The 22,459-nt window shown below is 41.9% G+C and overlaps 1 protein-coding gene across 2 annotated transcripts in view; it reads right to left on the bottom strand.

Annotated features, from left to right (window-relative positions):
- The window catches only part of LOC137593906 (reelin-like), a 76,924-nt gene that overhangs the window by 50,221 nt on the left and 4,244 nt on the right, over positions 1-22,459 (bottom strand). For both annotated transcript variants that reach the window (XM_068313009.1, XM_068313010.1), the window contains exon 2: positions 8,424-8,531. In XM_068313009.1, coding sequence (XP_068169110.1) covers positions 8,424-8,531 — 108 coding nt within the window. The remainder of the gene's footprint in view (positions 1-8,423; positions 8,532-22,459) is intronic.

Here is a 22,459-nt window from a genome sequence, read left to right as displayed (position 1 = left end):
CATCTATACACTCCTGTCAAGGCTACACACACAAACATGCAAAGCTAACGCTTATTTTAGGAGCTGCCGGTATGGAAGTAAAGAAAAACACATGATCATATGTGAATAAATACTTTATACAAATACTTCACCAAGTACATATCTGTAATAGTCTTGATATGTAAGAAGAAAATAATTATTTAATTCACTTCTTGAGGTTCTCGAGTGATCAAGAGCAACAAGCTGAACTGGCACGAATGATAAATGGAACACAGGAACACCAGCGGAGCATAACATGCCCCCCCTGAACTAATGTGTCATAATTGAAATGAATGTTGCTCTGAATCAAACAAGTGCTTTGTGTGTGTGTATGTGTAGTTGTTTTTTTTATAGCCCCACCCTGTACAATAAATGAGGCGGTTACGTTTCAACACAACCCCTGCAATCCGTCTCAAAGATGAACTCTTATACTTACAAACATGTAGTATCATCAAATGCATGAACATCTGTAACAGAATACACTGCAGTACTTATCACAGATGGTCAGAAACTGATTCTCTCTTGCTCTTTCATGGTTGTAGCCATCATCCAATCAGATGTTACTAATATAATGACTGAGAATATACCACATGTGTTATAAACATGAGGACAGGGCAACTGTTTAAAACCTGTTTGAACTTCATATTGTTCAGGTTTCCTGCTGAATTGGACTTTTTTTTAGTTATATCACCACATGTTTGGAATTCAGTGATAAAATCTGGTGAATAAATTACAGATAGGAGAGAGTGCCAAATACTATACACGAGTTGGAATCTGGAATTTTCCTGTTTCCTGGTGGAATCAATCTGAAAAACAGGGGCCTGTTTACAACAGAACCAGAACCAGGTTCAAGATGTGTGTGTGTGTGGGGGGGGGGGGGGTGTTATGTAAATCATCATGGTTGGAGTGACAGCGCTGAGCTTGCTGAGTGTTAGTGGTGTGTGGCCTGTGGAGCAGCACCCAGTGGAGGACAGCCAGCTTTGTGCTCCAGGAGACGTTTACCATACCGGGTGGCAAAGTCACTAAATTCCCTTTCCCTGACGTTTCTAGTCCTCAAGGACCAATTATTTCTTCCACCTCCTTCCATACATGCATCCATCAATCCATCCGTCACTGCAGCCCATGAGCTGCCTTCTGTGGGTGTGTGTCATTGCAGCTTGGCAGGGACACGCCACAGCTTCAGTGGCAGGCGCCAGGGCTAATTTGATTTTTAATGCAACACGACTCGTCTGTTAATAGTTTGAGCTGGGGATTAATTAATCTGATTTGACTTGTGCTAATTCCTCGCACCCACGTCCCCTGCTCACCACCAGCAAACAAACAAACTGGTGCGGTCGTCTCGCGGGCTCTCTCCTGACACACATGTTGGGGATCAGAGACCTGAGGCGACAGGTGAGAGGCCAATGGAAAGCAAAGGGAAGGCGATGCACGATGACTGTGCTGCATTTGCATGCGTGTGTGTATACAGTTTATGTGTGTTCCATAATCTGTTGGTGGAGCAGTCTCAAGCCTGCCTGGTTTGAGGTGGGCTCAAAGGTAGTGAGGTAATCACATCAATGGCCTCGCTCTTGTAAGGAGGGGCGGAAAACAGGGAAGGTCACCAACTCTTTTTGCTTCAAAGATATGGGTCAGATTGGATCTGGGTGACTCGCTCAAAGATAGCTTGTAAGTAAGGTTAAAAAAAAAATGGGGCAAGTGGTGGAGCACCCTTGTTCTTCTGTCAGGCTTTTAGAGGATGGCGAATGGATCTAGGCAAGACCCTATAGGGAGAAAACCAGGAGAACCTCTAAGCTTCACAAAGCTTGAGTCAGAGACAGCACTTCCACTTCTAATTCTCTCTGCAAGGGAACTTTAAATATGAATAGACCTCAGAGTGCAGCCTGGATGGTAGGCACTTTGTGGAAAAGACTTTAAAATTGCTTTCTCTCAGTTTGCACACCGAACCCGCAGTAACCCACACATTTACAAGGTGCTCATGGAGGTATAGACTACAAGGAGTTTTGTATCACAGCGCAACAATAACAGATTTCAAAGTTAGCTTGCCTCTTTGTGAAACCATGCAAACCCACCAGTGTTCACGGAAATGCATCAACCTGAGGAGTCTTCAAGTCAAAGCTCTCTTTGTCTTTATGTTATCTTTATTTCTGTCTCATTCTCTCTGGTATGCAACCAACTTCTTTGCATGGAAGAAAATAACAATGCTGTGTTCAAGAGAGACCACACATGAGAAAAACAGCCTACGCCTGCTGCTTTCTCCTGCAGGATATATATATATTTTTTAAAAAATAGCCAGCATTTCACAAACCACTTTGAAATCTCTAGTACAGTCAGTGTAGCTCCTGCTTTCTACCTTTCCTGCTTTCTAAGTCACCCTGGACCTTTTTTACCATTTGGATGCTGCAGAGGAAAAAAAAGCAATCAGATGCTCAGCATGTGGATACAAATACATGCATGTAGCTATAAACACAAATAAGGCTTTATTCACAGACAAAACCGATTCACATATGCATGCTTGACACTGAATACACATACAAATGTGAGCACACCTAGTGAAACCATAGGAGTCCAAAGAAAGGACTATGTCTTCCAGAAGGGGTGATACACAGTAAGTGAACTAGAAATTTGCAGCAGCTCTGATGCAACAGTCCGCTCTACCATCACATGCTGTTGGGATGTGATTGGCAACACTAATAGACTAGTCCAGAGTCGGTTGTGGGTGGAACACGAAGTACCTTGGCATTTTTCAACTTGGATAATATTTTCCCTTTTTTTTTATTTAAGCTAGCATTTTGAACAATATATTATTAAATTGGTGCAGAACTGAGAGAGTACTGAAGCTGGCAGTCATAAAACGGGCTGCAATGTAACCGTGAGGCAGTTTGCAATTACATTGAAAGCTCATTTTGCAGGTGCCAGCTGCTGTACTCTTGTGCAATATTGTGCTTCAACAAAAAAAAAAAAAAAATTGTGTCACTATCAGTCCTTTACACACAGAATGTTGGAAAAGCAGGATCCAGGTTGAAAAACACCAAAGAAACCCCTTGAATTATTCATGATGTATGTTGCATTCTGTTTGAAGGTGGGTTCGCTTTCTACTTCAAGGAAGGCCTTCCACATTGAGAGTAGTATATGAGTTGCGATGCATAATCGTCAAAGCATTCCTCTGGACTCTCACAGCACCCAAATGTTTAGCCACCTGTTAGCAGCTTCCAGGCATTGTGAGATTGGTGGGGGAGGATGTGCCGGGAATCGGGAGGATCTGTCTGAGTACGAGTGGTAGTCCTGTGCCAGCGAAGCAGCGAGATTTACAGCGAACAGAACCCAATGATCCAAAGTCTGATCAAGATCTGTGAAACAGAGAACACAAATCACCTCTCATTCATAACCCCGGCCCTGACAACTCATTTCATCTCACACACTAATGAATTCATCTTCAAGAGGGATCTGCCTTTGGGTGTCTCAGCCCTGAGCAGAGGACTAATGGCTCAGATAAGTCATCACCATTATTATCAGCACCACCAGAAGCAGCACCACCACCACATGCACCACCTTAGTTAAAGAGAAACAGTTTGAGACGGTGTGGTGTCGTTGAACAAGGAAAGTTTGGCATTGTTCAAAGTAATTACACGGATATGTCACAGCAAATGTGCAACAGATGTACCGAGTGTCAGCATTAACACAAGTGTGCGTATGTCACTGGAATTTAAATGCGTTCTGGTATGAGTGGTGAGACTTCTGATAGTGATAAGTGTATATGTGTGTGAAGGAGTCGACACGGTGAAGTCAGGGAGTTGTCAGCAGAGAGTCAGGGAGCAGGTTGATCACAGGGATGCAGTGTGTTTGAAGTCTCCCAGGGACTGACAGCTCCTCTCCCCATGGGAATCCCCTTCCCCCGCCTCTTCTCTCCTCCCTACACCACCCTTTTCTGTATCAATTCTCTTTATCCTTCTCCTTTCCATGCACATCAGCTATTTTTTAGTTTTTCTCTGCATCCCATTGGAGTGAAACTGCTTTTCTCCTCTCCTGGGACTGTTAGTGCTTTCAAAATAAGGCCTTTTATCAGTAGGAAACACACCTGTAGTGTGTGTGTCTCTGTAAATACTGACACGATGAGATGCCATCCTCAACACTGGAAAGAGGTCTAGTTGACAGAGTCGGAAGTATCTTGACTATGCAGATGATGTTGCTTCAGTTGCAGAGTACAACTTCACCTCAGCAACTTCGCATTTCATTCAGACAAGCTGGGTGTGTCTGTAATTAATTGAAAACTAAATAGTGCATGGCTGAAGATCAACAATGACCCTTTCTACCTATGTTTTCATGCAAATACCAAAGGAGCCAAATATTTTGGCTCCAAAGGGACAAACGCCTCCAAATTTGTCTATGTCGCATCTCCACTGCCACCAGTATCCCCCTCTTTAAAGCCCCTGTTGAAAGTACTCAGTTCAAAATGCTTAAATGTGAAGAAAGACTAACAGAACGGACTGGGTGATTATGTAGGTCCCAAGGTGTGTGTAGAAAATCTTCTCAAAAAAATCATCCAATCAAAGAGCAGATTTTTGGTGACTTAGTGGCAATAATAACTCAGTAGCTCTCAGTTTGCCTCTGTTTCACACAAAGGATCAAATGAAATCTGATGTCTTGCAACGGCATCTAAGAAATAAAACCACATACATAACTAGATGCTGAATGAGTCTGGTTAAGTAAGATTGGAGTGATTACATTCCTGGCTGTACACCCTCTCTGACCCTGCCTCCGCAGGTCAAAGTACAGCAGGATTTCATCTATGATCACAGTGTGTGTTAGCATGAGCCCATCCGTCATGTGGACACAGTGTCGGCTGGATGTCCCTGTCGCTAAGCTGTCCGTTCTGTCAGTGAGCCAGACACGTCATATTGAGATAGGGACTGATCCTAGCTAGCAGAAGCCAACTGCCCTGCAAATACATACAAATATGCAAATTAATGACTAAATAAACATCACCCTGCAAACGAGCCATCCATCAATGACCAGTTTCTCAGCATCTCCGCATTGGCACAGCAACACCAATCAGCCACACGTCAGAGGGAGTGATGGAATGCCATCTTTTCATCTTCTTTCTCTCCTTCCGCCTCCTTATATCATTCTCAGGCTGTCTCTCTTTCATTGGTCCCACTTTTCTATTTTTCATGTGCTTTTTCTCCAGTTTTATTGTGTCACATTCCCTTTAATTTCCAGCACTTTTGCAGCCCCATGCAGACATTTTTGACAATCCTTTACCCTCTGTCTTCTTCCAAAGCTCTCTCCATTTTAAGTTTCTTTTGCTCATCAACGTAATTATAAATTTGGAGACATTTTGAATTCTAATTTGCATTATCTTTTCTATGTGAATGGATTTTAGATGGGTGGCATTTTGTCATTCAGGGAGCAATACACATCCGACCACATGTGACATTTCTTTCCATCCTGGCCCTTGAGTGTGGGGCCCAATATTCATCGTCATTGCCATGCAAAACACAACAGGATTAATGTCAAAACAATAAAAATGTGCCTAATTCACTTTTTTTCATCATGTAATCCATGTGGACACCAGTCTGGAAGCTGTGTGAGTTCCTTTCAGGAAGCCAAGAGGCTGGACTGAACAGAAAAAATCTCTTAATGGAATAAAAACCAAGGGGAAAAAGCTAAGCAGTTGTAGATCTCCAGCAGCTGACTCAGTCCAGACTCATGTTACTTCTCTGGCAGTGTGTATAGACATTCCGTTTATGCACGTTGCACACATCCACACGCGTAATGTCTAAACGTTTCACTTTAAAACATCTTGCAAAAGTCTCTGATGAACAATTAAGGCTGTCAAACTCAACTACACAATATAGTGAAATGAACCACTTTACAGACTCACTTTACAGATTTGGACTACATGAAACCCACAAAGACTTCTTGCGTGTTTCCTGCACCTTGACAACATTGCAAAATCTTTTTATGGAGAATCTTTATGGTGCCTTGGCTCCTAATGGGTATATTAATAAAGACCACTGTCAGTGTACCCCTGCTTGTTCAGCGCCTACCTGAAGGTTTGCAGTAAGCGATCTCTAGCCTTTCAAACATAAAGGAACACCTCCTTCGAAAGCCTGTGCCCAAGCTCAGCCCAGAAGCTGGCAGCACGACTTCCCTCAGACTACCCTGCTTGCCACCCCAATTGCTCCATCATACTTGAGCTAACTCGACAATGAGTGGGTGTTAAGCTCTGACAGCACAGTAAAAAGTCAGTCCCTCAAAACTTTACATTTTATTACAAATGGTGTGAAGTGCATTGTTATTCAGAGGGAGTGGATGCCAATAAACGCTGTCTGTCTCCTCATCCTGGTGTCTATGAGTGGGTAATAGTATGACTAATGCGAGGGTATTTACAATGTCGATGTGACAAACATGAAAGTACAAAAGAACACAATAGTGCTGGTGTATTTGCATACAGTGTGGTCATGCTTGAATACATGCACTAGTTTTATGAGTGCTCCATTAAAACAGTAAAGGGTGAAATGGAAGGGGAATTCTCCCTTTGGCAGCAGACGTGCAGCCACCTTTTTTAGCACCGACCAAACCATCCCCACACATTAACCTCTCTGTGTCCACATCCATGTGTTCATCCGTGTTTTCCATATGTAAAAAATTATAAAAAAATTCTAAACTCAATTGATCCTCAAAGAAAAATTAGTGGCCCACTCTATTGTTAGTACCATGCATATATCAGTGTGTACAGACTCTGAACACACAAACACACACATAGGGAGCCTGTACACATAGGGGGGGAGGTAGAGTGGCAGGCAGCTCCTGCTTGGTGCGCCCAACTGAGCAACTTTTGTAAGGGGGGATGGCACCTTGCTCAAAGGCGCCTCGACAGTGCTCCAGAAGTGAGCTGACACCTCACACTCACACTCACACTGGGTGTTTCTTAGGCGGGAGCGGGAATCGAACCTCCGATCTTGGACCATTGGACAACCCGCACTACCGCTCGCTCTACTACTGAGCCACTGCCTCCCCTTGTTACTCTGCTAAACACTGTCGGCGCAGACTAAGAGACCACCTTTATCATTTTTTTTACTACATCTCATTATTTTAGATTTCAAACACATCAGTAATCCTAATTTAACACGACTGCTCTCCCCGTGAGAGCCATCCTGCAGTGGTGGCCCAGCAGGGACTCATTCTTCCCATACTGGTGATCATGTTGATTCCAGCACTGGTACATCTGTCAGCCACATGCTCACCCAGCAAGCCGTTACACTAACATCTGTACACAGCTGGACTGTGTGCATGTGCTTTCAGTCAAAGTGGGTGGGTTTTTCCTCTGTTGAGTTGTGTGTACAGTACGTCTATGCATGTTGCTGTCCGTGTCTGTGTCCCCCTAACCTTTTAACAGGATTAGAGCCACACCCAATCTTAGGGGCTCTACCCTAAACCCCAGGCTCATAAAACTCCCCCGTGGAGATTTGTGACTCTGCTGCTCTCACGGATCCCTAATTATTTGTCACAGCAACCACAGACATGAAGGGGCGTCTTGTTCTGTTATCGTTCCACTGCATTATCCATGGTAGTATTTTGTTAAAATGCGGTGCTTTTGCAGAGCGATGTCATCATGTGATGTTTCCATGAGTTCATTAACATAGCTCTCCTAGCTCTCTTAAGGCTGAAGACCTTTTTCTCAACAGATGTGAAAGCCTGCCCTGGACTGTGGTCAGCGAAGCCACTTAAGTGAACGTGCTTCATAAAAGTCCTGTCAACCAAATAATTGTGCTGACAAATGAGGTAAAGGAAAATAAAACTCCAGACAGCAGTGCCGGTGTCGACACTATGAAACGGATGAGGTTAGCAATAATAAATCACCCTTCTATTTCACTTTTCACCAAAGCGCTGATTATGTCCCAGCTTCATGGTTTCCTGCAGCTTGCACTTGTAGAGGACAAAGAAGAATCAGGGCAGACCAGACAAATGGTGCAGACTGGCCAAAGGTGGGAATCCTGGAAGGCATCGCTGCTCAGCAGATTACATTAACTGTAACAGAAGGCTTTGCAGACTTTTGTGAACACAAACCACGCAGATGCTCTCAGTTCAACAAAGCTGGTGCCTATCGGTCTGTGCATCTCTTCTCTCAAAACTTTTTTCAAATTAATGAGAGTGAAGCAAAGGTGATGTAATCCTTGCTTGGATGCGTCTTAAATATATTGAGAAGCCAAGAGAGAAGATCTGCCCAGGTTGGGATGAAACCAGCATTTGAACAGAAAGAAAACTGAGCCTGTTAGACAGAGGTTGTGGGCCAGCATGGTTGTTCTCAGAAGAGCACTTTATGGTCAGTCCATCTCTCCAAAAGAGCCTCCACCCATAATTACACTTCGTCTATGAGTCTAGAAATCCTTAAGGAGACTTACCAAAGCGGAAGGCAGCTGGAGCTGGGATGGGTGCCGACTGAACTGGTGTGGAGGTGTAGAGGCCAGTCACCAGCAGACCGTCAAAAGACACACTGGTAGAGATGGTTACTGAGGACACACAAGATGAACATGATTAGCACTGGTGTTACATCCAGTTGGTCAAGTCACAAAGCACCAAGCAAAACATCTCTTTATTATATTATTTTAAACACGAAGTGGAGCAGACAGTGGTTCCTAACAGGTTTTAATTTTATGTGTAAACTAGAAGGATAAAATCTATTAATCAACATAAGTCTAATAAATAAGCTCCTCTTGACAAGTTTAATGAAAATTTATGTGTACTTGACAAAAACAGACATTTTTTAAACAAACACTTCTTAATTTGGCTCCACTTGAAAATCTATCAGTTCCTACAGTTTAAAATCCGACAGGTACTATATGCAGATAGAATTTTTTTTTTTTTTTAAGTCCTGGATTCACTTCTGGATTCACGGAAAATATAGCTCATTCTTAACAAACAGTTTTAGTCACGCTTGTCTCCACTGACAACCAAATTAGACAATACTGATGATCTAATCGGCTGCGGTCATGATAGCCTTGCTACACATCTATTCCTCACAGGTCAGCACAAATAGTAACAGAACAGAAAACTGCCAGAGGTTTATTATCCAGCTGCACAGATCTACAGCATTCAGCACCAAGTTAACTATTGATCTACCCGGTAAACAAAGGCCCTGAGTGATGGGACCACAGAGCCGGCCACAGCACCGGAGGAAAACAGCTCAGCCACTGAGCTGCTTCCAGACAGGCCGATCAGAGCACAGGGGAACAGTCTGTGGCTCAATGGAGAACACACACCCCTAAAATACACATTTACACACTGAGGAATAAAATCCCTTGTAGTGGTGGACTAATGGAGACGTTGTTGTGTGACCCTGGAATCCCCCTGCTTTTTAGATGAAGAGGGAATAAGAGGAGGAGGAGACACCCGCGGCGTTGGTGTGTTTTTAGTAAGAACAGCAACATGTCAGTTTATCTCAGGGAGTTCGCTTTTGTGGGCTTAGGGGTGTTTTTGATTTGGGAATCTGGGCAGAGCAGACTGTGTGGCCCAGTCTCCCTGCCTGACTGTCTGGGTGACTCCATTAATATGTCGTCACACAAGGCGCCCAGCAATTTTGTGTATGTGTGTCTGAATGTGTGTGTTCTGCATGTTTTTGTGTAAAGTTGGTGTGTTACACCCTGTGTAAAGAGCTCAGTTCAGACTGTCTCTCCACTCCATAATGAAGTCTCAATAATTCATTTCACCAATCTCTTTATTACATCCAGACATTCCCACTGCTGTCACAGAAATCCGTCTACCGCATTGATGCTGAATGTAATGTTTTCAGTCCCAGCAGAGCAAACGAGTTAATGTTAAAGATTCATTTAGGCTCAAATATACTTTGACATTTATGGCATTGTTAGTTTTTTGAAAGATGGACTAAATGGAGGCACTCCATCAGAAGTTGTAGTAGGCGATGACAAACATCTACAGAGAAGAAAAAGGAAAAGTGATTAAAAAAAACGGCCTCACAGACTGTAGCCAATATCATACCTCACTTTGTCATCTCCTTTGGTGCAAGCTTAGCCTTTGCATTTGAAATCACTGAAGGTGCCCTAGCATTGGTCAGACAGTGGTGTATACTCTGCAAGCTGTAGCTGTCATTTGAACTATCTGTGAATCTTACATGGATTATTAATCTTTTTTAAAAACACTGTACATTGCAACTCATTTATTTTTGTTCCATTTTCTTAATTTTTCTCAGCATATTCAGCTTGCAAATGAATCTAAATAGTGAGAATACATTATGCTTGGCAACAGAAGCATTTTCATATTCAATTTATATTGTTCAGTACGCTGCAACATCAACAGAATGCAGGGAAAAGACCTTTTCTCTACGCTATTTTTGCTCCATATAATGCACTGCCTATTCAACAAATCCATTCCACAGTGTGGTGAGACAGATTAGAACTGTTTACATTATATATTGTATTGATCCAAGGCCATGATGCAGTGTTTAATGGTGTAATGGACTGGGTTTAAAGCAGTAAGTTGGACCAGGCTTCACCAACCTCCATGTACACAATATGCTCATTTCTGCATTTCCACTGACCTGCATCACTAAGGTTACATGTACTCCATTACTCTCCACAGACACTTGCGTGTGTGGATTGTTCACATACGTGCGTGCACATACACACACACACACACACACACACAATTTCCTTCTGCCTCCACCATGATATTTCTGTCTCTAACCACCGCTTACAGATTTCTTCCACCCCCTCGCCCTCAGCCTTACTCCCATTTGAGGCATCATAGTAAAAAATGCTCTCTCCCCATCCACCCCTTTTCTTATGCATTCACAGCTCCCTGGCAGTAGTGGGCCCGTTTGATGTGGAGGTCAGTCGAGAGAAATTGGAGGGGAGGCAAAGTTACGGGCACAAGGTTAGGATTGAAAAACTGGAGTGATGTGGAGGATAGGTAGCCGTGGAGTGGCCCACGGAGAGGAGAGCTCCCTGATCAATACAAATGAAAAATCTGAATTATTAAGAGGCTTCACTTGCCTGTAGAATGTAACAGACAGATGAGCCAATCAAAGGAGATGATCACCTGTGGGGGTACTTCACATACGCTCTCTTGCTCTCTCTCTTTCTCCCTCGCATGGACACACACACAGACACACACACACACACACGCACGCTTATCTGAAGTAGGATGCTGACAGCCTTTGATGGTAGCCTTTAAAATTCCCGTCCATCCCTCATCTCTGAATGCTGTTCACTTGGCCAAGGGGGGATGGGAAATAATGATCAGTGAATAGGGGTGAACTCAATTATCAGCAGGTTAGCAATTTGTGTGTGTGTGTGTGTGTGTGTGTGTGTGTGTGTGTGTGTGTGTGTGTGTGCGTGCGTGCGTGCGTGCGTGTGTGTGTGTGTGTGTGTGTGCTAAGTAAACACATTAGGTGTATTTTATCCAAACATCTGGACTGAATTTCGGCCTTTTCCTTCAAGACAGCCTATAAAACTTCAGAGCTTCATCATTAAATTGGTTCTGTAGGTCATTGAGAAGAGATTTTTCAAGATAAGGATATTCATAAAGCTGCTTTACATGCTTTTTCAAATAACAGGGGGCTTTACATTTGAAATGCACTGTGCTTTTTGTGATGGGTATGATGTGGAATATCTGGTGCAGACATGCAAAACATGCTAAAAAATATACATAATTGAAACAGTATGTTTTCTGTTTAGAGTCTAATTCTAGTACTTTTGGGCTAAGGGTGAGTGCAGAACATGCAGAGTTTACACTTGTTCTTTCTCGAGCATTCGGGTGCACCTCTCTCCTGAACTACGTGCACCCCTTGTTGCCAAGTTTTCCACAGAGGACCTGTATTTGCCCCCAGAGAAGTCTGGAGTCTGCAGTTTCAAGTCCACCTAACTTGGGTCTTCCAGAATACTCATTAAACTGTATACATGGCACTTGCATACACGCATACTATACTTGAGCACAGCACAGAGCACATCCCCTGGCCCTAAGCCAGCATGTAATATTGATGATGCGATGTGGTATGCCTCATTACAGACACACACAACTGTGCTTCTACTCAAGTATTGATGGGCCTAGGGCTTTCTTCACCTCTCTGGATCCACCAGGAGTTATGTTAAAACACAAGTACCAACACACTACACAACGCAACAAAGCACACATTCACCACTGCCATTTCTGATGAGTCTAGAGCAGACACAACACACAAGTGGAATACACACAGAGACAGGCACGGAAGCAACAAGAAATCTTTTGTGACAACCCATTCAGCAAAAATAGATCACAATTGACTGAATAAATTGTAAATCACATAAACGTATCCTGAATGCTGTAAAAATACGTTAAACACAGGACAGACAAAGTTCTAGAAGATGGTGGTGAACTAATGGTAAAAGATTCTGTACAAGAGGATGGTTTTTCACGAGTCTCTGAGTGGTTTGGTTTTGTCTTGAGGAATAAATTTGCCTCAGTTATAGAGAGAATCAATTTTATTTCTGTGTTTCCAAAACAAGCAGTGAGGCAGCAGTAGTGAATGATAAATTCCCAGAATAGGGAGAAGTTAATAAAATAGTGAAAACCAAAGTATTTCTCACTATGTGCTAGATTAGTAATGGGGCTCAACAATGTTTTATATTTGATAGTCAGACTGCAGGACATATAGTCTGTAACATGTCCAGTTACAAGCAAATTTCTCAAGGTTCCAATGGATGATCTAGATTCTGGAATAAAATTCTGTTTGTATTCTTCCATGAAGCAATATTATAAATGTGTAAACAACTGAGACACACTAGTCAATTCATAGAATAAAACAAATAGTTTTTCCCAAATCCTACCTAACTATTCTCTCTCTCCTCATCCATGTTGGTTTCGGGATCACAAATGTGAAAGTGTAGTGTTGCTGGAGGCTTGAATCACTTGAGGTGGAGGTATGAAGGGGAATCTATTTATTGGAAAATAATTAACTTACGATACAAAAATTCTAAACCTTATGATCTCTATGTGTACATGAGTAACATATTGCTACATATGCTGCATATACTGTATATCTGCATATATACAGTATATACAGTACAGTTTGGGTATGTTTTTCAAATATGGTAATAGGGACATGAAAAATAGTTCCCAGTGGCATCTTTAAAGGAGTAGTTATGTCTCGTTATGGTGCAGCAAAGCATGGTGGGCATTTTGTTGGCACCAATTCCTGGCATGAGCTCATTCTTAGAAAACAGAACTGCAAGGGATTAGGCTGGAGCTGGGTGAGAAGACTGGAAGAGAAGACTTGATTTATGTCGCAGTCGAGTCCACTTGCATTGATGTCCTAGTGTGGTTGGCATGGCTTGAACAGCTCCTTTATGCTCTTTGTGTACAAACACACCCGCAAGCCCTCACCACACCCACATTCATAACCTCTACTTTACTTAAAGAAGTCTTGGAAACACATTTAGAAAGTACTCCATGGAGGAAAGAGGCAAAAAGAGGCTTGATTTGATCTGGTAGCAGCCATTTATATCATGAGTATCAAAATTCTGTCTTGCATGATTAGCAATGGTACAATGAGGAAAGTCAATGAAAGGAAGTCATTTGAAATTCAAAACACAGTTGCAGACATGATATAAACAGACAGTGTTATCAATGATATTCCATGTTTTCCATGAGGATGCTATTTTTTTCTCAGATGGACAGAGGTTTGGTTTTCCTGTAAACAATCTGGATAAAGATAGCTGGCCATCTGACCCATATCCCACTGGCTGACACACGTGCCCCAGTAGGAACTGGGGAATGAAGACCAGGCTATAGGGAAGCTATGGCTCCATCTGTTTCTATGATAAAACCAATGTTGAAGCGCTGCTTCACTCTGACCTTCCTCAAACAGCTGAGCCTGACACACAGACAAATGTCAATATTTCCTCAAATACAGAAAGAAAGACGAGTCCTTTAAACTGCCAGCAAGTTCAAAAACACAGACAAACTGAATTTCATAAGATCCCCACATTTTCAGAAGATTGTGTGGGAAGTGTGTTTCTGCATATATGTGTCATGTGGTCCTCCAGCAAGGCCTAACAGGCATCATTCCGTTGCGTAACCTTCTGGCACCATCCTGGCCTGCTGGCACTGCCATCTGTTGCTGTGAAGCACCAGACAACCTATCAGCAGCTGAGCTTCTTCAGGTCTGCTCCCGTACAACACCTCTAATGTTTCTTTGCAGATTTAATGAAAGCAATTAATCCCTTTGGATCAGTTTAAGTTCCTTCCAAGATCTCTGGCAGAGATCTTAACACACATTCTATTCCTGTCTTGAATGCCCACTTGAGGTTCTACTCCAAGGAGAGGAGGTGAAGCCCTCAATCTGCCTGACTTGGCTTCACCCCTGTAACAACCGTGGAGAAAGAGAGAAGAGTGAAGAAACAATTATGTCACACACATCCTGTTCCTTACACATAATCTGTTTCAAAGTCATGCTTCACTGTGCTGTTCACATGCAATTTAATGTATGGATATGTCTATTTAATTTCATATTTCATACTTGATTAAATACAAGCAACAAAAGGTAGCCATTTTTTCTCATAAAAAAGACGCCTCAGCCATTTTCAAAAGTATAAAATCTGCTTCTAATGCTCAAAAGATTTTTCTTTTCCTAATTTTATTTTGACTGGGGCAGCAAAATTTGCATCTGCAAGTAATCAACAAGTCATATTATTCAGCAAAAAATATGTCCTATAAGCTGTTATTTCTCCAAGATGTGCCAAATAAGTTGTTTGATTTAGATGGTCTGGAAACGCATGTCCATTAATCAACAATTCCAAATCGCTCATAACTGAAGATTTCTTCTGTCTTGAACTAGAGACCAATAAGACAAGACAAGGCCAGAAATAATAGAATACGATAAGATGAAATAGGTGTTGAGTGTAGGTATAGTAGGAAACAATATGGCGATACAATATAATTTGAAATTATATGATTTTTTTCCTCTGTGGGTAAATTTGTGTTCCTCATTTGACCCAGAGGAATCATGGAGAGTCCTTACAATGACCAGGAAGCAAATATCTAATGTGTAATCAATTGTATCGCAGAGGAACTGAATGGCTATCCACAAAATCTTGACTTTGACAGCAAACCATCTTTCTGTTCATTTATATATTATTTTTCCTGATTTCTTCCTGAACATCAACCTGAAACAGAACATCCCATGAAAAATTAAGGATCAAATTTACTAAAAATATATTACTTGGGGAATATCCTTAATTAGCTGCATGGAAAAGGTCGTATTGTAAGAGGATTGAGGAACACCATGAGTCTTTCCCTGTGTCAGTTGGTGACTGCCAGAAATGAAGAGTGAGCTGTCCTGATCATCAACACCATGTGTTTTGCTGACAGAGAAAAAGGTGCAGTAACCCAACCCTAATATTCAAGCATCTTACTGACCAGAGCTATAATCAACAAGCTAACACAATTAAAAGTAAATGTGTGTAACCAGAGAAATATATACCTGAAAAAATAAACTATCTTAATGTTGTAATACAGGTTACAAAGCTGAGTCGGCACCATGCACAGCAGAGCCTTCCCCGGAGAAAATCAGAGGAATGTAGGAAAACACTAAAAGTACAAGTCAGCCTCAAGAGCTGGGGTAAGACCCAAGCCACAGCTCCTTACCCAAACAGACTGCAACACTAAATACATATGAAAAGAAAGTCTGTGGCAAACTAGGCACATCTATCCGTACATGTAAGAGACACCTCATCATCACATGCTGACCTTCTTGTAGAGACACCTACAGACACACACACACACACACACACATACACACTCAAATACACATTCAAGCAGCGAGCCAGCTGGGGACGTTCACAGACAAAATACAGACATTGGACCAAGATCAAAACTGTTGCATCCCTTTCCATCTCACCTGCTCCACCGTCAGCTGCTCCGATAGGAAACAGGAAGGAGGTAATAAGGGCCAAGCTGTCAAGCACAGCCTTCATATTTTCACTGACCGTTATCCTTCAAAGGGACACCAGCAATTTACCCTGCATGAGCACCATCGACATTCAGAGTTGCTAAGTCTCTCACCTCCCTGAACCTTAAAACCCCGAATTACTCCACATCTGGTCCAAAGTCATTGTACATTATTTTCCTCCGATTACATTCCACATATTTCAGCTTCAGTACCAGCAAATAGATTCACATCACATGTACAGTCATCTTCATCAAAACATTTATTTCACTGACGCAAAAGTAATAGCTGTAGTCGTAAACTTGACAGGACAGAGGAAACTCTTACGTGGAAACAAAAGTAACCTTCGGAAATAGATATTTTTAGATAAGTCTGCCGAAGCTCAGGATTTCACTGGAGCACAGGCACTAACTGAAATCACTTTGAGTGTTTGGATCTGGATTATGTGTGTGACCTTTCGGATGTGTAGAAGAACACAGCTCATCAATTAACATTAGATCCCGACCGATCCCGTCAGGGTGACAATAGACTTAAATAATCAATCAACTTAAGTACCTCATGCATAAGTGTGCAGCGTCTTTCTCAAAGAGAGACACATTCATCATGTCTGCTGCAGGGGGATTTCTGCAGGAAATATCGATAATATTTTCCTTATTAATGATATTCCCTATTATTTCAGACCAAAATGGTAATTTTTATGGTTGCCGTGTGCTTTACTTGACAATTAGGTTTAGATCATTTGTTAGGAGCTAATCGTTTCTATTTATTATCTATTAAACTATTTGAGGCATATGCTAAATATTCTTAAACATTCTATACCTTATTTTCCTATTATTCTTCAAGATATTTGGAAAAGTTGTTTTACCCTTGTATTAACAACATTGGATAGTCCGTACCCACAAAGGCTGATGTGATGAAAAAGACTAGCTAAGTGAGTTAGCACCAGGTGGACCTGCTCTCCTCTTACCATCCTCTAATGCTGACACTTCAAACTGCAGTTTATATCAGAGTATAAACCCAGACTGAACTGTTTATAGACATAGGCATCAATTTTGTGTTGTACAGCAATTGTTATTATTCCACAAACAAGATGGGATGCCTTACCTACAGTGTGCTTGGATTTTCAACAAATCTGTAACATAAATGTGACTTCCAGAGTCAGAATCTCAGTGCCCAGAAACACATGCACACATATCGCCTTTGCAAAAGCTGACCACCCACCAACATATGTACACCTGCGAGCACAATATCCATGCAGCTCTCAGCATATGCTCAGATTTGAGCTTCAACAGTATTTCAGGGTGACAGCAGTTGCAAACATGTTCCCGCTGTCAAGGATATAATAGGTCTACTATGAATAATGGAATTCACATTACATTACTCTGTCAGTTGTTCTCAGCATCTCTAAATCAACCTTTCGCCTCTTCTTCATGCTTACACAACATCCTCATCATTCTATTTGTTCTTACATTATATACCACATCATGACCTACTCCAAAAAAAAACAGCTACCGTTTAGAACATTAGAGATCTTTGTTTGTTCTTAAATTTGTTGCTTCTTTAATTAAGGGCAGTAATAAATAATTATACAATATAAATGGGTCAGAAGATGAATGATTCATGATGATTTGAACATTATTTAACAGATGTAAAACATGTCTGTTTATTGATACATGGTAAATGGACCGTGAAACTATCCATAGATGTCTTGTGTATCCTAAAAATATACAGATATAAAAAAAAACATTTATTCATATAGAAAATTTGAAAGTGGTTCTTAATGCAACCGTAAAGTTTGGCAAATTCATTTTAAAAACTCACAGCCATGCTGGGAGGTGGAAAAGAAGGCAGGATATCAAACTTCACTGTTTTGCTCTCTGCTTCTTATTCCTTCTTGGCATGAAAATTACAGTTTACAGCCAACTGACTGAAAATCCACTGACATTAGCCAATATTTAATGTGTCTCTGTAGCTTTTGGGTACAACTGTTTTGGTGGAAGAAGGGTGGCACAGTGGAGTGGAGAAGGGGCTTCACAGAGCGCAGGGGAAAGATTGATTTCTAATTAACAAGTTTGTTGCAGGAATGAAAGACTAGATGGTCTCTCCTGGCAGTGAATCAATGTGGAGCGTTTCCTTTGACATCCAGTCTAAATCACAGCGGCTCAGCTCGCTAAGAACGCACTCATGGCTGTAATTAACACTGTCACACTCCCTACGTCTACCCTCTCTCATCATGACCTCTACTCTGTATAACCTCTACCTGAAACCTATGCTTTCACGTAATAGCAAGGACATTTTATTACTCTGTACCCTCTGTAATCCAGACATTGCAACACAAGCACGTAAAGAAATGCGTTGACTCACCAACAAACATTTTGATTTATTTGCAGAGAATGTAACTTGCAGTTAACCAACCATTGGAACGAGCTGAAACACCTCCGATTCATTCTCTTTGGCATTAACTATGAGTTTTCACCTGAGAGTTTTGTCTGTAAGCGAGTTGAAGTCAACTGTAGTTGCCCCCCCCTGTGGTAAACCAACCACTATGGGATGATGAAAATGTGTTCCAAACCTTGCTCTGTGATCTTTCTTTAAAATATCAGCACAAAATCCAGACCATTGGCTCAAACAGTGATTTAAGACACATTTATTTCAATGAACATCTTCAAGACTATGAGGTTGAAATTAGGGGTAGTTTCCTGATATTTACTCTCAGGGACAAAAAGCATAAATTATTGCATGAATAAAATGAATGCAGTCATTCATCATCATGTATTGCCTCCAGAGGGGACAAACATAAATTCTAAGGTGAGATGAAACATTGGTTATATTCTTGTTCCTGAGCATGAGCCGCAGGTGACAGACACATTTTCTAAACTCACATTAATTTATAGAATTCTGCTGCCAAAGGGGTATAGGGGCTACCCTTATCCTTCCATTCATTCAAACATTACAGGGTAAGGTCTATCTTCATCTCCTCAGAATTCAGTGAAATTTCTCACATGGGCCCTAAGGTGTGCATGTCTTAATTGGTCCCACTGTGGTGTAAGACATTACTCTTGTGGGTGCGTCGTGGTTGAAAGAAATATTCTATACCTAGAGATTATTGATAACCATTTTTTAGAGGTCTGATATAAATGAGGACAGATTTTATAGGGACCTTTCAGTCGGTTCAGTCGCCCTACTAACACCAACCCACCCATCTACACTGTCACTTCTTGCTGGAATATGTGTAATCTCATGTGTGTTTGCAAAAGTGTAATCTGCTTCCACCAGCCTGTGGGCAGAGCATTTCTGGTTGTTTGAAGGAGGCTGGCGCTGAATGAGGGTTAGCACTGGGGCTAATCTGCCAGTGATGCACGCCATGTGCCCAGCACTCAGCCAGTCGCACCTCGCAGCCTCCTCTGTAGTGGGTCCATTGGAGCGCTACAAGGCCCTCTGAATGCTATCAGCACAGACGACACACTGCCCCCCAAGCAGGGATTACAGTTCTCTCAATGGAGGTGCAAGGAGGAGGATCCAGGACAAGAGGTGGAAGGGAGGAGGAGATACACAGTCCTCCAACACGAGATCCATTCTCTTGAAGGAAGAGGCCATCGGTAAAACCAACATGCTAATCAGCAGCGGGTGGGAAACCGCCCCATTTGAACAACACATCAAGCACAAGGGATGGGGAGGAGGAAAGGAAGATTAAAAAAGGGTCCGTCGCATTTTAAAATACGGATTAAAGCTACTTGGTACTCTTCAAGGACAACGAACACTGCTCCATTGTTATGAGTCAGACTGAGATGGGGGCATTAGCATGAGTTTGCATAGACACATTTAGCTTTTAATGTCATAAGCAGACCTGGTATCTGGGCTTCCTGAGATTAAAACAGGGCTGTAAATGTGTTAACAACTTGTTTGTGAGTTGAAAGCAAAGCCCAAAGACTCATAGGCAGGGGGGGGGGGGTAAACTCTAATGCGGCAATAAAAAAATATATAAATAGACAGCAGAAGGGTGTGTCTCTTATGTTTCTGTTTCTGGAAATTTTGGCAATTAATATACTGTATTTAACATTCACCCCCAGGTCTGCAGCATGTTGTGTGGGCTGGTATTATTTTTACCATAGGGACTGATAGAATGACTGAAAAACAACATTTCCCATAGAGCCTAATCTTTAGTAACAACAGGAATGTGATCAAATGCTTCACAAAAATCAGTGTCACCCTATTTAGAGCTATTTGCATGTTGCCAAAGCTGTGGCTGAGTGGAATCTCCATTAATGCTTCTGCTGTCTAAAACTTAAACCTCCAGTCATCAGAAAGTGACTCAAGGGAAACACGGTAAGCAATACGTACCGGGACAGCATTCCACACACTCCATCTCATTAACAGAGAGGCACTTCGAAAAACCCCAAATGACACACGCTCCAGCAGCCTGAAAATACTTACACCCACTCATCTTCCCTGTCATGAAAGCTACTGAAAATACAACTCAAATCTGCTTGTTAAGAGCTTTCTTGTTTTTGGCGAGTAAAAGAATCCATTGAGGAAATTAGAGAAAGAAAAACAGAAGTAAAAGCTCCATGCTGTCTGCCCAGATAAGACTGACACATGCTACACACCTCTGCTTGACAGGAATTTATTCCAGTCTTCATTTTAGCTCTCTCTGCCACATCTGGCATGCTGGCATCATTCTGGCATCAGTCTGGCAAGGCCTTACAATGTCACTGTTATCAGAGGCGATCCTCAAAATCAATTTTCTAGAAACATAGCAATAAAAATGGCATCTGAGCCATCTCAACTATCACAGCTTTAAATTCTCCAGAGCTGCTGCAATCGACTGCGTATTTAACATGACAACCAGGATCAAATACAGTTTGCTATTTTATTATAGGTTTGTACAGCATGCCACGATCTGTCTAGAGCATGTTCCTAAAGAAATCAACTGACACAGACATTTAGCATCCAACAGACAGGAGGAAAATAGCAATATTCTGTTCATATAATCGGGTTTATATCCTGTTGAAACATCGACAAGAATTGTAATAGCCAGTCGAACAGGAAACATGTGTTTATCCAGTGGAACACCTGACCTGTCTCAATGTCATGATGGATCACCCACCAAGAGTTGAGTGCTCCACGCATAGCCGAGCATGCATGTGTAACAAAGACTCCCAATAAACATCCATACTCATCTCTGGCCCATCTGCTCCTTCATATAAAGGAAACTGGCTTCTCGAGGAAAATAATACTTTTCAATTGTTTCATTATTCAATGTCTAGAAAGACAGAATACCCAAACACACCCAGTTAGCCTGGACAAATAGAAATGCACTTGACACACTTCTCCATACTCAGTGAAGTGAGCTATTGAGACAAAGCAGCAGGAGGCAGAGAGGTTGTAGAGCTGGGAAGCTAATAAAGTCACAGGTTTAAACAACTTTTAGCTCTGAGTGCAATCTGCATGTTTTTCTTTCCTCAGTCTTACTGTCTTTTTGAGTATCTGAGGTCATCTAAGCTGGATGTGTGCAGGAACACTATGTCAGTCATTTAATGGTTCACTGATTATTGCTCTCTGCCCTGTTAAAATACTTTTAAGACTCTTCCTGGTCTTTTTATACTCCTGCGCAAAACTTTTGTCTCCCCCCTCTGACAATTGAAGTCATCACTGTAGTCTGTGCAATGCCTAGCCTACTTCATCACTTTGTTGCTTTCATCATCAGCTCTGGTAAACTCTCTGGTGTGGCACCAAAGGAAAAGCAGATTCTTCATCTAAAAATTCTAATATAGGGCTTGAACTAAATAGACATCCATCATCTATGTAGTAGTCATGCTCTGTAGGTTTGAATAGACAGTTTAACTGAAAGGAGACATAAGGGAGGTTGGACTGGTGGGCAGGGACACCAGCAGTATCTAATCATTCTGCAGGAACAGAGCTCCAAGCAATGCTGCACTGACAAGAAGTGGTCAGAGGTCCGAAAACAAACCCTTAACATTCGCTGCATTGATGACATTCGACAGGCTGCTGAAGTCACAGCAGATTGATGCCATTTTGGAAAAGCCAGTATGAACAAATTCTTCTGGAGATTAAAATATGAGTTCAGAGTTTCCACGTCTCGCTGTGGCTTCACTAATACGATCCAATACATGGCAAGATTAAATCTGGTCTACCAGCGAGAGCCTTGCGTCTCTGACCTTCACTTCAACATGACTGACTTGTTGTTCCGCAGACATTTAGGGGAAAAACAAACTACCCGCCATGATGCGTAATCAACTTTGCAGATAGATGATGGCATCCTCCCCAGTGCGAAACACAATGAGTTGTTTCTCGCGGTTGTTGGGAGGGCTGCTGAAGTAATTCACAAGGTCTAATCTGATAGGTTATCATAGAAAGAGCTGATGGCATTTTGTGGGGATGAATTTATCTCCAAGTTCCCATTAAGAATGTCATTTAGTGGAAATGTCCACATCTCCTTGAAATGTTGATTGTCTTGGGCCTCCTCAATCACTTGGA

Source organism: Antennarius striatus, chromosome 4 (assembly GCF_040054535.1).
Source record: "Antennarius striatus isolate MH-2024 chromosome 4, ASM4005453v1, whole genome shotgun sequence".
NCBI classification, from domain to species: domain Eukaryota; kingdom Metazoa; phylum Chordata; class Actinopteri; order Lophiiformes; family Antennariidae; genus Antennarius; species Antennarius striatus.
The sequence above is the reverse complement of the archived record's forward strand: the minus strand, read 5'-3'. Positions and strand labels throughout refer to the sequence as shown.